The sequence below is a fragment of the Halichoerus grypus genome, chromosome 10 (assembly GCF_964656455.1).
Source record: "Halichoerus grypus chromosome 10, mHalGry1.hap1.1, whole genome shotgun sequence".
Lineage (NCBI taxonomy): Eukaryota > Metazoa > Chordata > Mammalia > Carnivora > Phocidae > Halichoerus > Halichoerus grypus.
Genome location: NC_135721.1, coordinates 121,549,084 through 121,570,175, shown reverse-complemented (window position 1 = coordinate 121,570,175; position 21,092 = coordinate 121,549,084). Strand labels below are relative to the sequence as shown.

The following is a 21,092-nucleotide window of genomic DNA, read 5'->3' as shown; positions in this document are numbered from 1 at the left end:
TCTCCTATGTGTTAAGCAGGAATCATAATGGCTCCCTCTTAGGGGGCACCATTTGCTTCTAGAATCTGCACATGCAGAGTCTTCTGGAGGTGTGTTCCAAGACCATACAAGATAATGAGTGTGAAAGGGCTTATGTGGAAGTGCCCAACCTAGAGTAGGTATTTGTGTGAGGGAGATACCAGCCCCTTTCCTGGAACACGCTGTAGTTTGATTGTATTTCCCATAAACATCTGCCACTCTTCAAAGACTGGGATGCAGAGCCAACTGTGTCAGCGGCTGATGCCCATGGCAGGCCCTACAGACGAAAGAGACCCCACTGACCTAGAGATGCTACTTCAGGGCCCTTTCTTGTCAGTGGAAGTCTCTGATAATTTCAAATCATTACCTGTCACCTCTCTCAGAGTGGTTGCTCAGACAGTGGCCTCCTTTCTACTAGTTCCTGACCGGCTACTTTGTCACGGTGGGAAAGGGGGTGTGGCTGGCAGGGATGACAGGAGTCTGGCCATCCAGTACCTCACGGTCCACTTCTGTCCACCCCCTTCCCCAAAGTCAGAAATATCACTGCTAGTGAATGTCTTAGGCTGGGCTCTGTACACACGGAGCCTGAGATAGGGAGTCCTGGCAAATGACTCATTGAGGGGTGTTCTCCGAGGAAGGAAAGGCAGGAAGGCAGCTAGGGCAGGATGTGGAGGCCTGTGGCAGCCTGAGCCCACAGGGGCCTCTGGCGGGTGGGACTTGCTCTTACCTTGAGGCCAAGGGGCTCGCAGTTGTGCTGCGGTACCAGCCGGCGTTGCTGTGGGCTGCTATGGGAGTGCGCAGGCCCCTGGGGGGGCCCCTCGCCTTTGCCTTACGGCCCCTCTGCCAGTGAGGAGGTATCTGTGAGCCGTGAGCAGCCAGCACCCGTAGCAGCTGGACGTTCGGTGTGCCAGCCCGGGAGAGGAGATGTGGGCAGAGCCTCTAAAGCATTCACTGCAGCCCGGTTTTCTCTGCCGCCACCCCCATAGCTCAGCATGTCACTGCCAACGCCCCAGGAATGTCATCGTAGCCACTCCCTACCTACATGACCTGAAGCAAGTTGCATAGCATTTTTTCACCTGCAAATCTAATTGTCACACTTCAGAGTCCTATTACAGATCACTATTAGGCGGCCCTAGAGACTGCCCTGCTCAACAGCCGTATGTAGTAGGCCTTCAGGAAATGCCCGTCCCCTACCGTCCCCGATCATAGGCCCACCAGCCTCACCCTCACCCCCAAGGAGGCGGGGAGTTGCATGCAGTTGCCTGGTCACTCACAGCGAGGGGGAAGGGACTCTCACTACTGTGCCCACACCCCCTCTCCTGAGACACCACGCATCCCCGGAGTCCGTGTAGGAGCTCCATTTCCGCAGGGCCATTGTTCTCTGGCATCTCTTCAAGTTGAGCAGTTGGATAATGTTTTCTTTAAACAGAGCCGATTCCATATCGGGCACATTTGTTCTTACCTCTTGCCTCTGAGGTGTCTGAATGTTCCTCCTCTGACAGGTTTATTTCATCGCGATCCATTTGTTTCTTGGGCCCATTTGGTGGGTGAGGTGCCTGCGAGTGTTTCTCTTGGAGCAGAATGTCCCTTTCAGAGGGTGTTTTTGTTCCTGCTCATCCCCTGGTAGCAAGAAGGGCTGGTGGAAATAATAACTGCCGGCTCTGAGTGACAGGGATATTAGACCCGAAGCTCGGGCAGCCTCTTTCTGGATCGGCACCAGCTCGGGGAACCGCGGACCCTCAGCGTGTAGCAGGGAGAGGCTGGGCTGCGGAGCAGAGCCCCCTTCTGGCCTGGCGATCATGGGCCAGTGATTTCTCTTCTCTGGGCTTCCTTCTCTTCTGGAGAAGTGGGGACCGTGGCACCCCCAGCCATATTAGTCGTGAGAACTGAGTATGGTAACCACCTTAACCTCTTTGCTCAGCTCACTCCAAGAGCTCTGCAGGTCTCTGACTTCCTGGCTATGCTCTGGGGCAGGGTTCCTCAACCTCGGCACAAGGGACATTTGGGGATGGGTGATTCTCTGTCGTGGGGGGCTGTCCTGTGCACGGTAGGATGTTTAGCAGCACCTCTGGCTTCTACCCACTAGGTGCCGTAGCACTTCATCCCTCAGTTACGACAGCCAACTCTATCTCCAGACAGTCTGCAGGGTCCCCTGAGGGGCAATAGCTCCCCCTGTGGAAATCCTCCAGAGCTGCACTGTTCAATAAAAATAGAAATGGGACCATGTATATAATTTGACATTTTTTTTAAAGATTGTATTTATTTATGTGACAGAGAGAGACACAGCGAGAGCGGGAACACAAGCAGGGGGAGTGGGAGAGGGAGAAGCAGGCTCCCCACTGAGCAGGGAGCCCGATGCGGGGCTCGATCCCAGGACCCTGAGATCATGACCTGAGCAAAAGGCAGACACAACCGACTGAGCCACTCAGGCGCCCCTATAATTTTACATGTTTTAGAGTCACATTAAAAAAAGAAAAAATAACAGATGAAATTAATTTTAATAGATATTATTTAACCCAGTGCATATAAAACATTATCGTTTTAACATGCAATCAGTATTTTCAAATTACTAATGAAAGGTATTTTACATTTTTTTTTTTTTTGCACTGAGTCTTTGCAATCTGGTGTACATTTTCCACTTAGAGCACATCTCAATTCAGATGCTAGATTTTAAATAGTTAAAATGAAATATAACCTTAAAAAGGTAAACATTATATTTAATAAGTAAACATACTTTGTATTAGTTTTTAAATTTAAATTCATTAAAACAAATCATAACATAAATTTAAAATTCCAGGCCCTCAGTCACACTAGCCACATTTCAGGTGCTCAGTAACCACATGTGGCTTAGTGGCTACCATCTTGGACAGCGCTGATCTAGAGGCAAAAAGATATCTTGACCGTCTTTATGCCTAGCTGGTGAACAGAAGTGTATATGCATAGAGAAGTGGTTCGGTAAATGTTCAATTCCTTTGTTTGATTTTGACACACACACACACACACACAGGGACATTTGATAACGTCTGGAAATATATTTAGTTGTCATGGGTAGGTATGAGGGTGGAGGCCGGGGATGCTTGCCTTGCAAATATAAGGTCTTGTGGCCAGGGTTAGGTGTTTTTGTGTAGTGGGCTGACTTGAGGACTTGAGTGGGCTGCAGTGGACAAATGACTAGCTAACATTTCACCTGAAGGACTTGGGACCCCATGGACCCACCGCAGCAGGAAGTACCCCTTCTCTGGATTTTGCAGTAACTCAGCCAGGCCTCCAGGGAGCAGTCTGGGACCCTGGGTCCAACTGGAGGCTGGAGAGGATGCACTCATGGTCAGCCAGGCATCCATGCTCTTGAGCTGAACCCCTGCCAGACCAGATTCACCGCCTTGACCGTGCCCAGTGCCCATTGTCAGTTCTCCACAAGGAGAAGGGCTTTGGGACAAGCCCTCATATGGAGCGCAAACTCTGTTCCTTAAAACTGGGGGAACTTGGGCACATCACACAGCCTTTCTGATCCCAGGTCCTCATCTATGAGATAATGTGGATGAGTCCCAGCACCACCATGCTCACTGGTGGCGAGGGTCATCAGAGAAAAGGGGTGCATTTCTGGCATAGCTCCTGCTTGAGAGGGTATCACGTGCACCTCCCCTCTGTCATTCCTTTCTTTCCCATCCACTTCATGTGAAAACCCTCTGTTGTTGTCTTCCTGGCAGTTTTTAAAATCAGAGCCTTGCCACGGTAGCAGAATTCAGGCCATAAAACACTCTCGGAGACTGCTTTGCCTCTAAAGCAACTTGCCCAGGGATGGCTTATAAATTCTGGACCCAGGTTGAGTTTCAGCCTTTGGGATAAAGCTGTGTGGGCCCACAGCAGATGGGGAAGCAGCACGGCAGCCTCCCCGGGGGCTCAGCGTGGTGCCTGGTGGCCTCTGCAGCCTCGGACACCCTGGGGCCTCAGCGACCCTCCCAGGGAGGCTATGCCCCCCTGGCAAAGGATGACAGATGGTGTGAGCACAGGAGCTGGAAAGCAGTAGGACCAGATGTAGTGCTCTGGAAAAGGCTGAAACCCAAGCACCCACCATGACGGGACCATGCTGGGTGGAGAGAGGGGGAAGGAAGATCCCCCAGTGGGAGACACAGCCTGCCAGGCTGGCTGGAGAGAGGTGGCAGCTCTGAGGGAGAGTGGCATCAGGGATACCTAGCAAGATGAGGAAGAGAACAGTAGGACAGCCGAGACGTGTTACAGACTTCCTATATCCCATGCACATGCAAAGGGCTTCCCATTATTCATGTATTTCACCCGTAGGGTGCTGTTAGCATTCCCATTTACGGATGTGGAAACGGAGGCTCTGATCATTGGATATCACACAGCTCAGAGTTGATAAATTTCTCTGAACAGTCTGCATTCCTACCCAGCATACTCTATGCCCAGGGCCCACATTAGTGAGCACCCTATTATGTGCCAAGAACCAGGAAATACCAGAGCAGAGGGGTTCAGCACTATGTCTCAAAAACCACATCATGACTAGCAGTGGGACTTGGAGCCACAGAGAGGTTACATAAACTGTCACATTTCTTTATCAGCAAAATGGGGATACTAATATACTTGCTAAGAGGACTAAGGGAGAAAAATACACATTAACTACTTGAATGTATGCTGTTGCTGTTATTATTATCCTAAACCCATTGTACAGATGAGGAAATTGAGATCCAAACAGGAGGAAGCAGGCAAGCTCACTAGTAGTGAAATTCAGGCAGGTGGCTGGACCAGAACTGTGCTTCCTGAGAAATGTGGGGGATGGGGGTGAGAGGTAAGAGCCCATCAGAGCCTCAGCCTAAAATGACAAGCAGGATTCACAAATTTAGGGGCTCCTTAGGGAGTTAGGGTATCAAGTGGGAGGCTGGACACAGTTGCATGGCAACCTCAGCTGCTGTGATGGCCCGAGGCAAGAGCAGGACAGCGAGCGGAGGTGACACAATGCTGAGGTCCCTGAGCCTTCCCCCTGGGCGTCCTCCAGTCCCCCTTGACCCAGGCCTCGGTTGGTCCCGAAGCTCAGGCCAGGGCTGTGTCTGCAGATAAGGAGCGAGGACCACAGCTGGAGGTCAGGGAGGTGGGCGAAATTCAAGATCCAGGCAGACACAGCTCTTCCCTCCACGTGGCTGTGGGCGTGGCTGCAGGCTGACTCGGCAGAGCACGGGGGGGAGCGCAGTACTCGATCAAGCGCACCCAAATGCCATCTTTGTCAGCAGTCTTACGATAGATGCTCGTAGCCTGATGGGCCCAAGGCTCTGGGCACATTCTGGCTGCCAGCTGAATCAGTAGCCTTAATGTTACCAATCTCCCCGCTTGAATCAGTAGCCTTAATGCAGAAGAAGAAAGCATTTTTCTGGCATGCCACTTCCCCTGTGGGGGGTCCCCTATAGCAGGTGAATATTTCTGCTGCCTAGAAAACAAGCATCATATATGACTAAGGTCTTCACTATACCTTTTTCTCTCTTGGGGGTCTTCTCCGTAGACCAGGGAGAAACCAGTCTCCAGGCTTTATGCAAACTGCCATTAAATTCAGATTTGGAATCCCAGGGTCATCCTTGCTCTCTCTCCCCATCTTCAGTACCAGCTAGTCACCACGTGGAACTGATACGGCCTCCAGAATCTCTCCTGGATCTCTCCTTTCCTTGCTGCTGCTTCTCATGCCCAAGATCCATAACATCTTGCTCAGATTAGTGTCGCAGCTTCCAGACTAGTGCATTTCCAGTGTAAGCTCCACTGAAGCCTGAGTGATGGTCCAGCAGTAAGCATCTGCTCCTGATTGAAATGCCCCCAGGCTCCCCTGTGCTTTGGGAGAACTAGCCTCCATAGAAGACCCTCACTTTCTAATTGCTCTCTGACTTCTTGCCTCCTTGGCATCCTGTGCCCCGTTCACACTGATTATGTTAGCAGGACCTGCCTTCTCACACCCCCTCCCTTCGCTGGGATGCTTTCCCTCTGTGGTCTAGCTTACCCCCTAGGATCAAGTCCAGACAAAACCTTCCCTGACCCCTCACTGTCTCGGGCTGCACTGAGAGGAGATGCTCAACTGGCCAGGCCGGTGTGCACAGAGGACCCCCTGAATCAGCCCTGAGTGAGGAGCCTCACCAACATGGCCACATTCACATCCCAAGCACACCGTCTTAGAGCTTTTTGGTCTGTCATATCTTAGCCCATGCCCACCACACATATGGTAGTCATTCACCTGACCCCATGCATGAGTGGACTTATAGGTGAGGGGATGATTAATGCTCATAGAGCACGTACCAGGCATAGGGTGCTCCCCACACCCCACCATCTGCCTCTACCCACGAAGGTTCCAGCACCTCACCTGGCTCACCTTCTGCCATTGGTTAGGCTGATTGTGAGTCACTGAGTACTGGTTTTCAATCCAGTATTTGAACTCTGTGCGCCCCACCTGCCAAGCTTCTTAGAGATTGATTCTCTGGAGTTTCTGAATGGAGGTCCCCTACGTCTGCTGGTTTGGCCCCGCATAAGCTCCCCTGGGCTCCCCTGGTGCTGGCCCAGGAGCGGTCAGGCTTGTAGGCAGAAAGCGTGGGCACCCCAGGGGAGACCTCTCAGAACTCTGAGTGTGCCCCTGTGGACAACAGCCATGGCTTCAAACTCTTTGGGCCTCACTTCTGCCCTCTATCATCTCCCCTAACACAGAGCTGCTTTTCCATCCATCCTTTGGGGAGGAGGGTAGATCAGCTTTTAGTACAGAACACAGTGATTCAGTGTTTCTGCTTCCAAAAGCCAAGGGGCAAAGGCTAGATAGAAGAAAGAAAACATGTTCATGGTGGATTTGCCTGGAATCTCACCAATCGATGCTACTCCCGCTGCTGGTTTTATTACCCTTGCTCAGTTTCATTGCACTAATCTGAATTCCGTGCTGCATGTTTATCGGCCGTTCTCTCTGATCCCGCTCATGCTTCTGCTAATCCTTCCTATAGATTTCTTGTTCCCTCCCGTGCCTCCTCTCCTTTCCAGACTCTGATGCTCGCTGCAAGCAGCATATTCCAGAGGCAAGATCCGGACAGAGCTGCCCAGGCTGGGTAGATCTTTGCCTCTCCTCGCCATTCCTACCCCTTTGGGTCAGGTAATGTGATCACCTCTTGAGGGATCAGCTCCACCAGAGTCGGTTGGAAAGAACTGAATTATGTTTCTGAGTAAGAGCCTTGGGGACACCTTGACCTGGTGCACCCTCCTGGGCTGTTCAGACAAATAAAGCCAGGACATTTTGGCCTTCTGGAAGCACCTGTTGCTGCTCAGCCCATGACCAAGCAGGAGTGCCCCATTCTCTTCCCACATCCTCTCTGATTGACCCTAACCTCTATCAGTGATTGCATTTTACTCAGTGAAATGCTAAGACCTTCCTCCTGTTCGCAGGCTGCTTAGTTGAGCTTAGCCTGGTGTTATGGGTTCAGTGTCTTTCCCCAAAAAATATGTGGAAGTCCTAACCCCCAGTTCCTGTGAAGGTGATCTTATTCAGAAAGAGGGTCTTTGCAGATAGAATTAGTGAAGATGGCAGGCTCTAATCCAGTGAGACTGATGTCCTTATGTGAAGGAAACATCGGGGCGCCTGGGTGGCACAGTTGGTTAAGCGTCCAACTCTTGGTTTCGGTTCAGGTCGTGATCTCAGAGTTGTGAGATCAAGCCCCACGTTGGGCTCTGCACTCAGCTCAGAGTCTGCTTAAGATTCTCTCTCGCTCTCCCTATGCCCCTCCCCCACCGACACTTGTGTGTGCATGTGCACACTCTCTCTAAATTAAATAAGTAAATCCTTAAAAAAAAGAAGGAAATATCAGGTAAAGGCAGACACACAAGGAGAATGCTATGTGGTGACAGAGGCAGAGTGGAATGATGCATTCGCAGGCCAAGGACTGCTGAGGTTTCCAACAAACCTGCGGCAGGAAGAGGCAAGGAAAGATTCTACCCAGTCTCACAGGAATCATGGACATCTTGTTTTTGGACTTCTACCCTCTGAAACTCTGAGAGAGTACATTTCTGTTGCTTTAAGCCACTCAGATGGTGGTAATTTGTGACGACAGCCCTACAAAACTAATACACTTGGAAACACGAGGATCCAGAGCCCTGGGCAATGGGCAGGAGTCCGCCCTCGAGGCTGTACCATTACAATGGACAGACCTCAGTGAGACGGAGGCCAGGAGCTGCCCTCCCTCCCAGAGTTTCTTTAGCCCACCCTGTGGAGTCTCCTTGTTGGCTGTATTCTACGTTTGGCTTATAGCCAGCCTCTACTCTGTGGCTCTGACCCTCCCCTTTTTGGTTCTGCCTCCTGCTTTTGAGCAGTCCTAGCATCTGTTGCTGGTCGCACCCTGGCCTTGGCCTCTGCCTCACCAACCAGGCTGTGGTAATCTGTTCTTGGCGTCCTGACATTGTTTGACCTGTCTACCATCCCGGTGGGCTTTGGGGCACACTGCCCCAGTGACTGCTCCTGAGAAGGCTTCCCTCGTTCCACAGGAAGAATACAGTCTGTTCAGGGTGACCACACACACTCTCACACTGGCTGCCTGGAGAGTCTAATGGGACTATCTGCTTGGCCACAGGGCATACGAAAGAGTGTGTGTTCTCCTCTCTTACATCTGCTCTTCAGACTAAATCCTTAATCCCCATCACAGGCTGTGGGTGCTCCTCTCTGCCCTGGCTAAGCAGCTTTGAGCCCCCTGCACTCAGGCTCAGTGCACAGATTTCTACAAGCAGGAAGCCAGGCCTGTTGGCACCGAGCTGACTCAGCCTCTTCACCCTCGTTGTCAGGGCTGGCCTCGTCTGGACCCTAGGGAGCCAGGGTGGGGAGGGGAGAGAGGAGGCCACTGGGTGGTCTCAAGGATGCCCATGACATGTCCCATACCACTGATGACATGTGAAAACCAAGTTTGTAGTTTAGTTTTGCCTAAGCAGTCATGTGCGCCCCTCCCTTACATACCTGTGTTAGCTTTGATTTTTAGCTTGTACACTTCTCTTTCCTACCATGTAGTGAGCTCCCAGACAGCAGGATTGTCTCTTAATTACCTTGCATGCCTAGCACCTTGCTGTCCTCACCATCAGTGTTACAATCCTAGCACCACTCATCAGGCAATGTCCAGGACTTCCTCTGTGGTCTGGTGTTGAGTTGATGCTAATGAGATCAAGGTAATGGGTCTAGTCCATTTAGAAGTCACTTAGCTTTGTCCAGTTCCATTCCATCGGCTAAATATTATTGCTGGCCAAAAAGTCCGCTCCCAACTGTAGGCATAGGTTACTTCTTCACTGTGAATGGGTGCAGACTGACCAGCAGAACACTCCTAAACCGCAACCACAAGCCTGCTCCTGATCCCTCCTTTAGATTTGACCCCTACCTCAGCCACATCCTGCTCTTTAACCTTAACTGTGGTCTGATTCCTAAAGCAGTCTACAAAGTGCACCCAACTCTAACCATAGCTCATGGTCCTAGTCTAGTCCCAGGCTAGGGTCCTGGCACTCACACTGTGGGCTTCTGGGCACAAGAGGGAGCAGTTGAGGCTATGGAAGCATAAAGGAACTCTCAGCCCACCAATGGTGAAGGCTTTGAAAGGGCATGCCTTACAAGGGATGCATCAGTAATGACAACGCCCGGCATCATTCAGGCATGACTACTCTTAAATAAGTCTATAATGCTAACTTATGAATGCATAAAAAAACAATTTCTAATAAAGGAGTTTTCTTGCACCCAGAAGAGATTCACCATGGGGGTCTTACATAGTCAGCTTTCCTACTGTATATAACACAACTGAATTAGAATTTGACTTACACAGAGCATTTGCTGTGTAAAGCAGGGTCCACCTGGAAACAGATTCAGGAGATGCGGAGGACCAAGCAGAATCAGCACTTGAGAAACAATTTATTTGAGTGGCCGGAGTGCTTTCAAACAATCAATTAAAGCTATTCCCATCTCATGGGGTGCTAACCTCCATTTAAGGCTGAAAAAGAGGGCAACCTCTGTCAGCAATATTTAGCAGTTTTAGTTATATAGGCTGTGATGAAGCCAATTCCAACCTCTTAGGACCGGCTGGGTGATATTGAGGGAGGCTAGGATATTAGAAATCTGTATTTTCTTTACACTTAACTCAGTACTTATTAAATGGTTTTCCCCAGCAAGGGTAGAGCTATCTTTGAAAAAACCTGTGTCTCTGTAGTGTTTTCCAGCTCCTTGACATTGACTCTGAGTTAAATCTTGGCTAAAAGCAATTACTGTCATATGATGAATTGAGGCAATTTATTTATTACTTGAGAAACATCCTAGGTGATGTCACTTAGAAGAATGATGGAATAATCTTTCTCAAGCACTCTGTTATCAACCAGACCTAGTGAGGGAGGCACTATTCCCAGGTGTGGGGGAGGTAGTCAGAAATTTTAAAAAATTAGTCATCGTGGGACCAGAGAAAGAGTATTAGGTATGAAGTAGACAACAGTTACTTAAACTTGAGCAAGGCTTGTCTCCCTTTGTAATTATATGAGATGCTGTGGTGGCTAAATATCAAGAAAAGAATTATAGGGAAAGCCCAGGGATTAATAATAAAACTGAACTCAATGTGTTAAGGGCTTAGAGATGGTGGTTGATATACAAGGAAACTAAAAAGGATGAGGGAGCTTAAGTTTAAAAGGTCAAGTTTAAATATCATTTGAGCAAAGTCTGTATAATTTGGCCCATATAACAAGGTTCACATGACATGTTCATCAATCCCTTCGATATTAGAATATGATATATTGGCAAGATGGCATGAGGGGAGATAATCTTCAAGAAAAGGGAGTATGGACTGGAGCTGCGTGATGCAGCAGCTGGCAAACCCAGCAGGAACCGGCATATATACAAAGATGGCTTAATCTGGCTCATCAAGACAAGATTCCAGATCAAAATACCAGTAAGCAGTACCTACTGAACAGCCCAGTCTAACACCTAGCTTTCCTGAAAGCCAGCCACAACGTCTCTAACTTGGCCTTGACTTTGGCTGAAATTAACACGTAGTCCCGGGCCTTCCTCCTGATTGACAAGCCCACACACCCCTCAAAAGTGGCAACGGGTGAACATCATCACTTGTTCATAGGAAGCCCTTGCTGGCCCTTGGCCTGTTGGGCCTCACATCCCTCCTTTGCTCTTCCCTTCCTGGATGGGATGTGCAGGTTTCCTGGGCCCCATGTCAACTGGCATCTAGGTTTGGCCAATAGGAGACATTAATTATATAGTAAGAGGGAGGAGGAGCTTTCTCCCTCTTGACCTCAGGCACCTTCTTGGACAATGACTATGTGCCCTCCATGACTTCATTTCTCCCAGAGGCCTACCAGAGTTCCAGCTTCTTTTGGGTGACCCTGACCTCTGGGCTCTGATGACACCACCACCTCCTTTTGTCTCTCCAATCTACGCTGGGTTATGGCTCCTGGTGTCAGTACTGTCTGGGCTGCTTCACCCATCCTCTTCCGATGTCTGCGTATCCATTCTCTAGCAAATTTGCTCCACTTTACATGTTTGGAGTAGTTTCCCTTTTCCTGGTTGGATGCTGATGGATGCAGAGCCTGTGCTGATTTCTAGTGATTATTCCTTCCTTTAGTTAAATGGTAAGGGAAAAATTCTGATTTAATCATCCAGTCTATATGTTTTTTTCCTGTATCAACATCACACTTACTCTTGCAAAATATCTGGAATCCACATTTTCCATTAAAAAAAAAAAGTCAACAACAGCATTTGTTTCTCCCCAGGCTTCTCGCACCCCTCCTGTTTGCTACAATTTCAATCCTCAAAGACTGCCAAAGTAGTTCATGATCACAATTACAAATGCTCTCAATGCCTTGGGATGCAATTTGTAAAGTCTGGAGGCTTGAATCTAATGAAGTATCCAGATGCTTTCCTACCAACTTTTTTTCCAATCTTGGACTTAAATTCCATCTTAAAAATAGCCTACCATTCTAAGAATTCGCTTCCAGCAAAATCAAGAAGGGATATGGTACATACCTGACTTTAGAAGAGCCAGAAAGTTGCCCAGCTTCCTTATCTTTTCCCTGTTGCCTCCTCTTGGCAACCCCCCTTCCAATAATCAGAGATGTCTGCGATCCTTAAAACCTTCACTGGCATAGAGGTAGCAGCTCCAAGCCTGAGTTTGAAAGGTTTTCTCCACTGGGTGCCAGATGCATGCAAAGCCAGAGTAAAGACAGAGAAACTCTTCAAGAAAAGAAGTCATTAAGGAGACGGGGGTGAACTGCCAGCATAGTAAGATTTGGGGATAATATGCCCTTGGATAGCTAAGAGGGGACTGTGTGTTTTGAAGACTGCCGCTTTTAGGAATTGTGTTCCCAAGAGCCAGCTTCCTTTCTTTACCATCAGCAATGATCACCAGCATGGGTTATGCATCCACTGGGATTTACTTGGTTTTATCAGTTGCAATTAGATGTTCTTTATCTGAGACTTCTATTTTTGCTCCAAATCTTCACGGGGAAATTCTCTGAAGTAAAGTTATAGACTTGGGCCTGTAGCCAGTGAGAGCACTTTGAGAATGAATGATTAATCCCTTGTTGCCAAATTTTGTTATTGCTGCCATTAAGTCATCTAGATGTAAGCCTGTTACAGGCCTCGCCTATAGGAGGAAAGTTAAGTGAATCACTCTGGGGGCTCCGCCTGCCTTCATCCTAAGGATTGGATGAATTCAGGCTGCAGGTTGCAAGGAAGCATGGCCCCAACACCCACAGCGCACCCACAGTTTATAGACACAGAAAACTCCTGCTACCACCCTGGAACCAGCTCCAAGGCCATGCCATCATTATGCCACATGTGTGAGCAGTTCCTCAGAGTTTATCAAACATTTTTACCTCTGTTACTACATTTGATCCTTAGAAAAATCCCTGTGAACTTGGCATTTACTTACTATTTTACAAATGAGGATATAAAATCACATGGTGATTAGTAGCTTTGATCAAGATGATACAGCCAGTTAGTGATGGAGTCTGGATGCAAACGCATGTATTTCAGGTCTGAAACCCATTGCTTTTGACTGATCTCATAAAACCATAGAATCTCGACTTCAAAAGGTGTATAAGAGGTCATGTAGTCCCTCTGCATGATGGGAGAACACAAAGTTTCCAGATAGTGTTTTTCACTGTTGGTGACACATTCTCCTGCCTTTGTTGGTAACTTGGGGACTTGGAGGTAGACCCCATGGGAGTCCCATATCTCTAAGGAGAATGTCTCTCACCCAGAGCATGGGTATCGCTGGAATCAAGGGATGCTGAGTTGAGGTGGGAAGCAGGGTCGATTAGCAAAGAAGAAAGGTCAGCATCCCATGACAGTGAGGTATTGAGGGTTTGGTTAAGCATCCAGGAAGCCCAGGAAGTAAAAACAGGTGGAGACAAAGTGGACAGGTGAAAGGGAGGGACAACTCTGGAACAGGACTTGGGAACCATGACTGCTTTCATGCTCCTCTCTATATCATAATGCTGCCTACAGGGGCTGGGCTTGAGCCTCCACTGGATAGTGCTTCCACATAAAAACCTTTCCCTGTGTTGGTCCCTAATCTACCCGTGTCACTCTACCCATTGATATTAGCTCCAATCTTTAAGATTAAAGGGACCAATCTATTCCATCTTCCACAATGGTCTTTCAACATTTTGAAGGCAAAAACTAAGTCTCATCTGAATCTTCCATTCTCTAGGCTGAAAAGTCCGGATTTTGACCGCCATTCCTCCAAAGTCAACGAATCTCTGAATTCAGTGTGTACCTGAATCACAAATAGACCTTGTTAAAATGCAGGTGCTGATTCATTAGATCTGGGATGGGGCCTGAGATTCTGCATTTGTAATAAGCTCCCAGGCGATGCTGATGCTTCTGGTCTTTCGACCACACTTTGAATGGCAAGGCTCTTGGCCTGTCTTTACCCTGGAAGTCCCTCTCAGATGGTACAGTCTACAATTAGATAAGCCTCACCAGAGTGGTCTGACGAGTGCAGTATTAAGCAAAGCTAATTGCCCTTGGTGGATATCAAGAGTCCTTGGGGAATATAAGCTGGGGTGGTTGTTTGGTGGCATGGGAGGAGGAGATAGGGAAGTAAAACATGGCAACTGGGCCCTATGTATAGAGCAGATATTGAGGGAGAGGAGAAGACTTCATGAGACCAAGAGCTCTCCTCCCTTGGGCACCAGGTTTCCATATGCAACAATGAGTAGGTAGTACACTGAAAGCCAGATGGGAACTCTGAGCTGGAACTGAAAGGGATCTGGGTTCTAAGACATGCTAGATTTCATAGGCAGGGGATGGCAGCAACTGCTTTGAGAGGGCTGGCTCAGCTTTGGGAGTGCTCAGAGCTCAAAGGGTGCAGCTGGTTGGGGTATAAGGTTGGGCATGGAACCTCATGTCAGAGACAGTAGTCTCCTGTTAGTGCAGGCTGAGCTCACAAGATTGTTTTTGATGACTACATCACACAGGAGACTCAAGTAGAGCCTTGAAGTTCCTCCAATTGGATAAATTTACACCTGGTGCCTAGCTGCCAGTTCTAATTTACTTGAACTATTCTCAAGCTGGCTCCCAATGGAGGGCAGAAATGAAGAGGATATATCCATGTCCCTCCCCCTTCTCTCGGCAGACTCCCATCCCAATCCCTGCTTAGTATATAGAAGTTGCCTAAGGCCAGAAACAGGACTTTTTAGGGACTGGGGACTGGTATGGTACTAAGTTTGACTGTCATGAAAAGGGTGGGCTTAGAGCAAAAGCAACACAGCTATCATGTTGCTGAAGGGCTACCAGTTCTACCTCTGAAAACTTCCCTTGGATTTCTGGATGGTGAGTTGCATGGCCAACATTCTTTGTGGACCCAGTTCTGGCATTTCCTTAACTACAACTCTATGAAGGACAGTTCATTATAGTGACAAGGGGGTGAGCCCTGTACAGAGTCCACCTCTGGAACTCACTAGTTATATGGCTTTGGACAAGTCATTTAACCCTTCTGTGAAGTTTTCTTATCTATATAAAAGGGAAAACAAAACTAGCATCTTCTGAGTTTTGTGAAGATTAAATGACCTCATATATGAAAAGTATTTGGCACATTACTTGGCACCCAGCAATGGATCAGTCCATTTAAGCTGAATTTTTTTAAAAGTTGTAGTAATTGAGCTTCTGTTTGATCAGTGCTTACCTGAGACAGCCCATCACATTGCTAGCAGGACCCATCATAAGGCAACCCTTATGTGCTTCCCTGTAAGTCCTATCACAGGGTCTCATCTGCTCTGTTGAGCACTTAGATCTAAGCCTCATGGACATACTTCTGACTCTGAATCAGGAGCAGGGCTAGCCCATGCTTGGTCTCTGTCCCTTTCTTCTTCCTCTCAGATGGAGGAGCCACACAGGAATGCTGTCTGGCTTCAGTCCCAGAGCCATTTCCTCTATATCTGTACCACCTTTCAACACTGTTGGCATACTTCCTTTTTGAACTGAGGCACAATTCCACAGTGGCCACAGCAAATGCCCTTGAAAGTGTGCCGCAGTGGATGTTGGGTTGGCAGTGTCCTGGGGCACGTTCATGTCCCTGTACCTGGAGTCTGGCTGGGTCAGCCAAGCATGATTCCTTCTCATAACTTCCCTGTACAGAGTATGTGATTTCACCTCTGATGCCTGTTGGCTGAACTCATTGAATTTGTCTACACCACTGGGTTCTGGCCTTTCAGATAGCCTCCCTGGATCAAGTGTGTTCCATTGTTGGTTCATGGTCACCACTGAAGGCGCTTCAGTCTAGGGACATCTTGGGACTTATTTGGAGAAGGGTTTCTAACACTCATCCAAGACCTTCGCTTTCCCTTGAGTATGGAGCTTGATTCTTTCCTAGGAGCAGTGTTTGACATGGTCCATTATTCCTTCCTTCTCGAAAACACTCTTCTCTTGGCTCTAGGGCACTTGATTCTCCTGGGTTGTTTTCTTACCGATTTGGCCACTCCTGCTCTGCCTCGTGTGCAGGCACATCTTCCTCTACCCACTCATTAAGTGCTGCAGACCCTCTACTCTGTCTCTAAGCTTGATTCTCCTTTCACTTTTTATTCTTTCCCTGAGTGACTCCATCAACTTCAGGCTTCAGATACAGTCTGTGTGCATAAATCACACAGTTTTACCTCCAGCTCAGACCTCTTTCCAGACCTGCATTTTTAACTGCCTCCTTTTCTAGAGTATATCTCTAGTTCAGATTGCCCCCCAAACACCCATTTTCTCTCTACAGCTATACTCATTCTATTGTTTCTTGAACCCATAAGCAGCACCATCATCCACCTTGTTATGAAAACCAAAGACTTGGGGTGCATGGGTGGCATAGTTGGTTAAGCATCCAACTCCTGGTTCCGTCTCAGGTTGTGATCTCAGGGTCATGAGATTGAGCTCCATGTTGGGCTCCATGACCAGCAGGGAGTCTGCTGAGGACTCTCCCTCCCTCCCCCTCTGCCTTTCCCCTACACATGCACTTGCAAGTGTGTGTGTGTACATGCACACACACACACACACAGAGTCTCTCTCTCTTTCTCAAATCTTTAAAAAAAAAAAAAGGAAACCAAAGACTTGTGGACATCCTTGACATCTTTCTCCCTCACTCTCTGCATCCATCCCATCAACAGGTTTTATTTATATGCACTTCAAGTAATCATCTCTTTTTTTCTATCTCCACCGCCATCACCTAAGTCCACACAACTATCATCTCCCACCTGGACGCCTACCATGGTTTCCAAATTCGTCTCTCCAAGCCACTTTGGCTCTATGCTGAAGCTGGAATGATCTGTTAGAAAAGCAAATCTGAGCATATTATTGCTCCATGAACAACACTTAAATGGCTGTCTGGGTTTCTCGGGGTAAAGAACAGAAGCTTTCATTGTGGCCTCTGATGACCTGTGTGGACGGGCCCCAGCTGTGCTCTCCAGCTTCTCTCTTACCATGCTAGCTCTGCTTTCTCACCCTTGTTACACTATGTTTCTTTCATTTCTTGAATGCTCCAGGCTCCTTGCCCCATCACATAGTGCTGTTCCTTCTGCTGCTCCCACAGGCTCCTGTAGTGTTCTCTACCTGGTTATAGTCCGTCGTCCCTCGGAGCTCACCCCACTGGCCACATCTTCCCACTAGTGATTTCATTCCCCTCTTATGTGATTTCCAAGTGCCACATGCCTCTCTTGTCTCATCATTAACAGATTTGAAAGCTTACTGTTATCAATTCATGGTTCATTAATTCTATCTCCCAACGCCCCCCCCCCCCCGCCCCACCACTCATGGTAAGTTCTTTGAGGGCAGGAATTGTGCCTGTTTTGCTCACCACTGTATCACTGAATGCCTGGCATATAGTGAGTGCTTGTGATTATTTACCAAAGGAATGATGTGTGAATCTCTTTAAGCCAAGCCAGCAACAGTGTTCCTAAGGTAATAGGATCCTCTCCAGGGCTCCTTTGCCCTTGTACCACTGGTCTCTAGAATAGGATCTCAGAGCAGGCACTAAATAAAGTTTAGCTATGCCAGTGAATGCTCCCGAGCCAATTTCCTTCCTCCAAATCCAAATAAAAAGATTCTGACACAATTGAGGAAATTGTTATCTGGGGTGTTCAGTTTCCCTGATGTTTGGTACGCAGTGGACTAGCCACCATCTCAGAAATCATAGCTCCAAACTGGGAAATGGAGGCTATGTGGAGGCTCCTTAGAACCTGCCCCCATTCTGGGATATGAGACCAGCCCTGCCAAAGAGGTGGTTGGCTAACTCCCCCTATGAACTCTCTGGGCTGTAGATGAGTAGAGGTTGCTCAGGCAGCCCTGGGATTTGATGAGCTGGTCTTGCCTTTAGCTGGTGAAGGGAACTGAATAAAATCCCATATTCATGAGTCCATCCGGGAGAAGGATCTCTCATCCCATTCAATAGATAGCATCATTTGACACATGGGTGCTCAGTAGTAAGTGAATGAATGAGTGAAGCAAACAATTGCAGTCCACTCATCTTTATATCATTCAGTAATCATCTGTTAAATCAACAGGAGGAGGAGAAGGACGGCCTGTGTGAGAGACACTGACATTAGAGAGATGAGGACGCACACTCCCTGTTCTTGGAGACTGGCCATTCCCACTGGGGAGACTAGACTAAGTAAACCCAGCTTGTCCCAGTTACAAGACAGTTTGGGGAATGTGCTGTGCTCCAGGAAAACACTTGACACAATAAGAAGAAGGGATGCATCCTTGTGCTGGAGGGCTGTTCTTAAAAATCAGTGAGTTTGGGGAATCAGAATCATAGCTTATGGGCATTAGCATCCCTTCAATTCAGCTGAGTCCTGTGAACACATGGCTGAAAATGGAGAAATTCAATTTGGTTCCATGAGAACAAATGTGTGTGGGCATAGATGTCACCCCTTCAGCTGAACGTTGAACAATCACAAACATTAAGGGAATACCTATTACAAGCCAGGCTCAGTGCTACCATGAGGAAAGGAAGATAAAGGAGATATAATCTCCCCCCACCCAAGGAGCTTGCAGACCACTGGAGGAGACGGATGGAGAAACAAATAACTAATAGTATCCGTATATTGAGGTGTGAGCCAAGTGTTACAGGGGGTTAGAATTTAGTGAAGAAGGAGGAACTGTCCCAGGGGTACAGGCCACCAGAGGAGATGCAGTCACTGATGAAAGATGAGCTGGTGTTGAGGAGGCAGAAAAGTAAAGATGTGTCAGGGAGAGGATTCTGTGGATTTAGGCTGCCCCACACAAACATGGCACCATTGGGAATATGAACAGGAGCAGGAAGGAATTCACTCAGGGTGCTGGTAACCCCTGGGCCACTCTCCAGGAGTGTTCATATAGGTGTCTGGAATGAGAAGTGGCCTCTGACCCCTGGTCCATTGCCTGAAGAGGTCAGGCAGAGGCATTTTTTGGCTACCTGGAATTGAATCAACAAGTTAGTACCTGGCAGAGCACGTAGCATCAGCATTAAATCCAGAAATGGAGTTAGTCGCATGTGTTTTCCGAACCCCAGGCAGTTCCTTCAATGTACTACATTTCTGCCACACCATTTGTTTCATATAAGGCACAAAACAAAATCTTTATGTTTGTACCTTTAAAAATCCAGTGATTTTAATCGTGTTACCTTAACAACAAAGCTGTTGTTTTCACCACTTACCAAAAAGAATAAAGTAGGGCTTGGGATAATTCCATGAACTCAAAAATCGAACTACAGATCCATGGTTTGATCCTAGGGACAAATCAGTGTGGGAGATAAAACCTTCCACTTGATTTCACTGGAGGATAAGAATGCCCCAACCCAGCAGTTGTGCAACCTTGGACCACTCATTTCATTTCTCTGCACCTCAATTTCTTCATCTGAAAAAAAAAAAGGTATAATAATCCCAACCTCACAAGGGACTAACCCTCAAAAAGATTAGATGGGACACTGTGTGTAATGCTCTTAGCACAGTACCTGGCACATAGTCAGCACTCAATAAATGGAAGCTGTTGTCATTATAATTGTTTTCTAGTCATGTGTATGAGCCTTTTCAACATCTTTCTTCTTTCCCCTCGAAGGTGCCTCCACTCAGAATTCTAACACTGTGGAGCCAGAGAAGCAGGTGGACAATACCGTGAAGATGGCCGGTGTGATTGCTGGCCTCCTCATGTTCATCATCATTCTTCTGGGCGTCATGCTCACCATCAAAAGGAGGTGAGTGTCTGGTGCTGCCCTTCAGACTCTGCTGACCCCACCTGGCCCAATACTGCCGTGTGGCCAGGTCCTTGTTCTGCTGATCACTTCCGAGCAGGGACCTTCTTTTATGAGTGTTCAAGTCCTGAAATACTTGAGCCAGTTGTGGCTCATTGTGTTGGCGTCTGAAAGGTGTATGCTGCCTGCTTGGCAAGTGGCCCAGAGAGCGGTGGTTTCCTACAGAGCCAGTGATCCCTCCTACAGTTGGGCCACCCTGATGTGCCATGGGATTCCAGGTCATGAGTCTTCTCAGAGTTAACTGCTCTGTTATAACTGATCAAGCCTCATCATGATTACTGGGGAGCCCCAGAAATACAGGTGGAGGAAAATAATGCTTCACCCTTTTTGCCTTCACTCACCCTGATTTCTCCTTGGTCTACCAGCAGTATCCCAAGCTGACCCCTGCGTGGCAGAGATAAAGCCTCCTGTGGTGCTGTGGTCCCGAAGGAAGGTTCCTTCCTACTCTATGTCTGATAATATCATCCCAGCTGGATTGTTGCTACTTGTTATTTCTCAACAAGATGTCTTCCTGGGTCCACTAACACAGTTACTGCCTGTTGAATTTCTCATGAAAACCAGGGTACAGACTCCTCCTTATCCCCACATCCCCAAGATTTGCTGCACTGACATCTTTTGTTTATCAGACATTCACAAGGGAATTGCGGAGAGGGAAAGGAACCATTCATCTAGGAAAGCTGATGCATATCAGCTGTCACTGTCCCAGGATGCAGGGCTTATTCCTCCAAAGAGGGAGTCCCAGGGCTCACCTCTCCTTGACCCCTGGGCTGGCACCATGTTTCCATACCTACCACCCACCTCCCTGTCTTCTCAATTTCAACATGGCAGTCCCAGTCTTGGTCTCCTCCTTCCCACTCCGCTAGTCAGCCAGAGCAAACAAAACATTCATCTACATTGTATATTATATGCTGCAGCATGCCTTGCCCCCAACTTGAAGATAATTTTACATCATTAAACAAACCACTTAACACCCTAGCCTGAAGCTCTGCTTGTTTGGTCATTCACAGAGTTCAGGGCAAGACCCATAACAAGGACCAGGGACTTGCTTTCCTCTGTGAAGCAAAAAGTGCTCATGAAATTTGTTTCCCACCATAGCAAAGAGACAGAATGTCCTAAAGACAAATTCCAGCTTCTACCTAAGGAGTCCCATGAGTATAAATGCAGAAAGTTTTTTTTTTTTTAATCCCCCTTTCCAGTGTTCAATGAGTCAGAAATACTGGGGTTCCCACTATACATGCAGTCAGCCTTCTCTTAGCTATTTTGGCACCAGAATATCCCTGTGTCTTTCATGACTCTTCTGAATCAGCTAGTCCTCCCTCTGGCCAG

The 21,092-nt window shown here is 47.9% G+C and overlaps 1 protein-coding gene across 17 annotated transcripts in view; it reads left to right on the top strand.

The window, feature by feature from the left end:
- Positions 1 to 21,092, top strand: part of PTPRT (protein tyrosine phosphatase receptor type T) — a 1,085,477-nt gene that overhangs the window by 885,964 nt on the left and 178,421 nt on the right. For all 17 annotated transcript variants that reach the window (XM_078057227.1, XM_078057222.1, XM_078057226.1 and 14 more), the window contains one exon: positions 19,574 to 19,709. In XM_078057227.1, coding sequence (XP_077913353.1) covers positions 19,574 to 19,709 — 136 coding nt within the window. The remainder of the gene's footprint in view (positions 1 to 19,573; positions 19,710 to 21,092) is intronic.